This window comes from Phoca vitulina, unplaced genomic scaffold (assembly GCF_004348235.1).
Source record: "Phoca vitulina isolate PV1807 unplaced genomic scaffold, GSC_HSeal_1.0 scaffold54, whole genome shotgun sequence".
Classification (NCBI taxonomy): domain Eukaryota; kingdom Metazoa; phylum Chordata; class Mammalia; order Carnivora; family Phocidae; genus Phoca; species Phoca vitulina.
This window is the reverse complement of record NW_022589757.1, coordinates 9102508-9108213: the sequence shown is the minus strand read 5'-3', so window position 1 is coordinate 9108213 and position 5706 is coordinate 9102508. Positions and strand designations below refer to the sequence as shown.

Sequence of the window (5706 nt, the reverse complement as noted above, 5' to 3'; positions counted from 1 at the left end):
CTAAATGATGACGCTGGAAAGAGGTAGGCAGCGTTCGGTCGCCCCAAGCCACGCCATGGAGGGGCGGGTCTGTCCACGGGTGGGCGGAGCTTCAAGTCCTCCCAGCCACTAGGAACGAAGGGGCGGGGCGGCGGCCTTCCCGCACATCCGGTAGCAGGCGGGGCTCCGTTGCCGGAGTAACTGGGCGTCGTTGTAGAGGTGGTGTCTTCCTGTGGCAAAGGTACCTATTTCCCTGCGCCGAGATCCTGAGACTATGGTGAGTGCCAGGCGAGGCCAGAACGGCTTCGGCGTCCTGGTTGCGTAGCGTCCCAGGTCCTGGGGCGGAGGGACGCTCAGAGGCATCCCGGTTTCTTCTATCTTCTCCCCATTATGTTTCTCCCCTTTCCAGGGGCTGTTTCTGCAGTTTCCTTCCTCTCCCTATTTCTTGCAGCACCCTGAATTCCACTTTGGTACTGCTGAGACTTTAGGGTAATGTAACAGAAAGTGTAGGGGTAAACACTGGGTCTCATACCCTAAGGTGAGACGTCATTTCGAACAAACATTTTAAATGTTTGTGTTTTTCATCATTGCATTTTTTCAAGTTCTCAGCTTCACGTTAACGCGTTTAATTTAAGAGTATTGTGTTGTGTGTGTGACTGTCTCAAAACTCACCCGAATCTTCCTAGGTCTTGCAGTGGGTGCTGTCCTGAGCGGCAGAACACTGCTCCACACCCCGTCTGAGGGCCATGTGGTAAGAGCTGTATTTGCATCAGTTCTCTTCTAGCCAGTTGATTACCTTATAGGTAGGTGCTTTTCAACAGGAATGCCCTGACGATCTCTTGGGAGAGCTTCTGGAAAATTCACTTGCTTGAGCTTCACCCCCAGAAATTCTGAATCAGTAGGAGTGGGGCTTGACATTTGCATTTTTAAAAAGCCTGTAGGTGATTTTAATTCACTTACTTGTTTGAGAACACCAGGGTTCTAGTTAATTCAGTTAACTGGCAAATCTTTTAACCACTTACGAATAACGGACAGGGGGGTAGAAAGATGGCTGTGGTCAGATGGATATAGCTGTGAATTTAGCAACAGAGCCCCTCTCGCCACCCCTTCTTTCTCCACTGCTCCACAGCAATCCTTTCCTTAACTCCATCTCCCCCTGTGCCTTTCCTGAAGAGCTCTTTTCACACTTTCCAAACCCTGCCCCTTCCTCTCCCTTTTCCTCCCTTCTAAGCAGATGCCAGAGTCTAACAGTCATTTTCTTCAACCTCAGGCCCCCAAACTACTCGTCAGTATATACGTTAAGCCATCGTTTGGTTTTGTGTTTCTAGTATAATGTAAGTGGTGTTGAAGGCTAATCCACCTTTCTTTCCTCTACATCTCATTTCCTCTTATTCATTACAAGACCGTTTGCTTCTGCTTATCTTTTTACTTTCCTGTGCTTTCAGCCTTTCTCTCCTTTTCCTGCTTCCCAGTGTTCTGGTCATATATCTTGAGAAAATGAAATAAAACAAAGCACATCCCCCATGCTGTGTTTATCCAGTGATTGCCCAATCCTCCATCTCTTAGTAAACTGCTTGAAAGCACAGTATTTTCACCTGCTTCAACTGCCCCTTCTTTCTCATCCTCAGTACTATGTTGTCTGACTTCCTCTTGAATGGCTTCAATGAAGTTGCTCTTGTCTAAGTTTCTAATGGCTTTTTCAGTTCCAGTCCAGTAATTTCTTCTCAAAGTTTATTTTATTTAGCTCTTCTGCAACAGCTGAAGTTCATGAGCATTCAGCCCCCCCCCACCCCACCCCCCCTCAACTGGCCTTGCCTGCTTTTCAAATGCCTTTCTCTGGGACTCAGTCTTTAATATTTTCAGTTCTTAGTCTATGCATTTTCCTGGGGTGATTTCATCCACACACATGAGTTTTACTAGTGCAAAAGCATTCATGTCTAAATTTCAGTTTTCATCTCACACCTGCTAGGGCTAACCTAGTTGCTTCCTGGACACCTCTACCTGGTTACCCAAAGGCCTCTGAAATTTGCCATGACCAAAACTGAACCTGCTATCATTCCATCTGGTTTCTCTAATTCCATCAAGTTAACCAATGATATCACTATATTATAACCTATAATATAGCTTTAATATTATATAACTCTAATATTATAGTTATTATGTATTACAATATGTATAACCTAAACCAGAAACCAGAGTTATTCTCCATTCCTTTTCTATGCCTCCCATATTCAAGTGGTCACTAGGTCCTGTTTTAGTTTAAGCTCTCCTTATTTCTTGCTCAGACTGTTGCAGTATTTCTTGCCCGGACTTTTAACAGTGTGGTATGGCAGTTCTTCAATCCATTATTTTCTCTGCCACAAGAAGGAATTTTTAAAAAAGATTTTATTTATTTGAGAGAGAGAGCGAGCGAGCACAAGTGGGGGGCAGGGGCAGAGGGAGAGGGACAAGCAGACTTCTTCCTTGCTGAGCAGGGAGCCTGACCCTGGGATCATGACCTGAGCCAAAGGCAGACGCTTAACTGACTGAGTCACCCAGGCGCCCAGAATGAATTTTTTAAGACCCAAATCTTTGAGGTCACTCACCTCTTTAAAACTCTAGACTCTCCATACTCTACAGTGTAAAATTCACAGTACCTGGAATGGCAGACACGGCCCTCCATCATCTAGCACTCACCTATCTAGCTTCTTTCAGCTCCTGACACTCCTTTTAGCTGCTTCTCTTTCGCTGAACATTTTAAGCAACTTCAAACTGGTGGTATGAGTGTTCCCTCTACTTTGCACATGCTGTTCCTTCTACATGAGATACCCTTATCCCCTTGTTTGCTGGCCAAATTCCTTTTGATCGTTTCATACCCAGGTTAGGTGTCTCCTCTTCTGTGATGCCTTCTCTACTCAAAGACAGTTGACTTTTCATTTTTTTTTTGGTCACAGCTTTACATAGTACACATCTTTCTTATTTACTTGCCACATTCAGTTGAAATTATTTATGAGTTTGCCACTCTTACTGAACTGAACTGGGAGAGGGCCTGATCTTTATTTTGTTCACTGCTATTGCTTATACCATATTAGGCCCTCAGATATTTGCTGAATGAAAAAAGAAAAAAATAAGAATGTGGTAAGTACCCTGAGAGGTTACAAAGTACTTGGGGGATATTGGAGGATGGAATCCTCACTTATCAGAGTCAGGCCATCATTAAGCAAATGGAATAGAATTTCCATAGTGACAATTCAGTGGCCTGAACAATGACATAGGGAGATGGAAAGTGACATTTGTGGAATACTGGTTTTCTTTGTGCTTGTCTTACATTTTTGTCATTTAGACTTCCCAACCACCCTAAGAGTGGTGAACTCCTCCCGCTACCCTCTGCCCTGGCTGGAGTTGTGTGTGATGGCTCTTTCAAATTGGGTGGTCAGTGAAGACCCCTCTGAAGAACTGACTTCTCTCTTAGACCTGAATGATGAAGTGCAGTGATCTGGGGGAAGTGTACCAGGCAACACTAACAACAGGATCAAAGGCCCTGAGGCAGAAAAGTGGTTGGCATATTTTAGGAAGGGATCTTGGGGTTTAATGTAAAAAATAATAGAAATTTGGTGGTGGGGCGGGGTGGCGGCAGCAGCAGTGGGGGAAATATGGCAGAGAACAACACGAAATGCAGTTAGAGAGGGAGGCGGAGGCCAGCCCACATGTGTGTACTATAGCATGGTTTCTCAGTCTAGGTTCTAACGCATTACGCAGTCATGAAATCAATTTGTTGTATGTAGCCAGCATTAAAAAAGATGACATAAAGCAAACACTATATTCATTGTATGTACTAAGGATAACTTCCACGAAACTTAAATTGTGGTGTCTTGTATGTACTGGGTTGTGATATAAAATGCATTCCTTCCTGTCAGTCATGGTCCACAGAGTTCAAGATATAGTGTACTTTGAACAAGGTATACTTTAAGAGGCAAAATAGTTGATCTCAAGGCGCACAGATTTCTTATTCCTCGTTTGACCTAGTGACAATCTTCCTGTGTAGCAGGAGAAGCTCTGAATTTAATGAGAGCCTAAAACTGACTAGAGCAGAATTTTCAAGTTTCTGCACCCAGATCTCTCTCCTGTGTCAGTTGCTGTCAGTCCTTTTTGAGAAAGAAGAGGCCTTTAGAAAGCCAGGGAGACATTGGTGTCCTTTCTCTGTGTTCAGTCTCACCTCTGGCATGTGTATTGTATCGAAGGCCGATGGTCCCTCTCAAAGCAGCCGAAGGTGGAATTTGTTTGCTCTGCTGGTGTGCCTTCCTGACCGCTGCAATTTCATTATCTGGTCAGCTTCTGTCTGCATCTGGTTTGTTAACAGCTGTAGCTTCCAGCACCATAATTAGGTCCTGACTACAAATTCTAGACCTGCCTCTGTCTTGCGAAGCAGAGATAGGCAAATGTACTTTAGTATATCTCACATACGTGTTGTTTAAGGTAAAGAATATGCTAGAGTCATCAATTTATTTACTTTTATGGGTAAAGAGAATAGGGGAGATAATCCCAAGATTCTTTTGACTACTAAAGAGATAGGGATGTTGTATATCTTCTAAAATAGAACATCGATTTGAATGCTGTTAACCAAGATGGTCTGCTAGTATAATGTAAGGCCTTTAAAGATTATCCGCTATGTTCCGCAAGGATTAGACTAAACAAATGTCTCAAAGTTGTTGGTTTAAAAGAGACTTCAAAGAGAGTTTCATGATAGCTAAATATGAACAAGATTTTATTCCATGAAATGTTTTTCAGTTTCCAGCTTGATAAGTTTCTTTTAAATAGGCTTACTGTTTTTATCTTTGGCATGCACTTCTTAACTCTCCAGGATTCCTTTTGTTACTTGAAGTGCTAACTTGGAAGGATGGCAACTCCAAAGCCCTAGGCAGGATTTCATTTGCTGGAACTGAATCAGAAAGTATAACACCTAATTTAGAAACCTGAAACCAAACAAACAATTTTTCCCACTAAATGATTTTATTACAAATGCAGTTTGGAGCCGGTTATGTTCTTTTTTAATAGGAACCAGTAGTATTTGCAAAACTGCATAGTAATGGGTTAATATAATGCCCTAATTTTCCTTACATGTAGCTCTTTTATCTTTTTCAGTCCTTTCCTTGCCTTTTATTATATTTTTTTAAAGATTTTATTTATTTATTTGACACAGAGAGAGAGATAGCGAGAGCAGGAACACAAGCAGGGGGAGTGGGAGGGGGAGAAGCAGGCTTCCTGCTGAGCAGGGAGCCCGATGCAGGGCTTGATCCCAGGACCCTGGGATCATGACCTGAGCCGAAGGCAGACGCTTAACGACTGAGCCACCCAGGCGCCCCTCCCTGCCTTTTAATTCTTCATCTTTTCTTTCTTTTTTCCCCAGCTTTATTGGGATGTAATTGACATATAGCATTGTATAAGTTTAAGCTGTATAATGTATTGATTTGATACACATATATTGCAAAATGATTATCACCTTAGCATTAATCCCATACCTGTATCACATCACATAATTACCATTACTTTTTTTGTGATGAGAACATCTAAGATCTACTCTCTTAACAACTCCCAAGTATGTAATACGACATTGTTAACTATAATGACAGTGCTGTGCATTAGATTCCCCAGAACTTAGTCACTTCTAACTGGACATTTTTACCCTTTGACTGACATCTCCCCATTTTCCTTACCCCAGGCTCTGATAACCTCCATTCTATTCTTTGT

The 5706-nt window shown here is 42.7% G+C and overlaps 1 protein-coding gene across 7 annotated transcripts in view; it reads left to right on the top strand.

Moving 5' to 3' along the window:
- The first annotated feature begins 132 nt into the window (after positions 1-132).
- Positions 133-5706, top strand: part of NME7 (NME/NM23 family member 7) — a 270694-nt gene continuing 265120 nt past the window's right edge. For 6 of the 7 annotated variants that reach the window (XR_004297617.1, XM_032389418.1, XM_032389416.1 and 3 more), the window contains exon 1: positions 145-256. Coding sequence is in view for 6 of the 7 variants with exons in the window: in XM_032389418.1 (XP_032245309.1) it covers positions 254-256 (3 nt within the window). In the remaining variant the exon portion in view is untranslated. Of the gene's footprint in view, positions 257-5706 lie in introns of all 7 variants that reach the window. The other variant, XM_032389414.1, reaches the window with a different exon arrangement.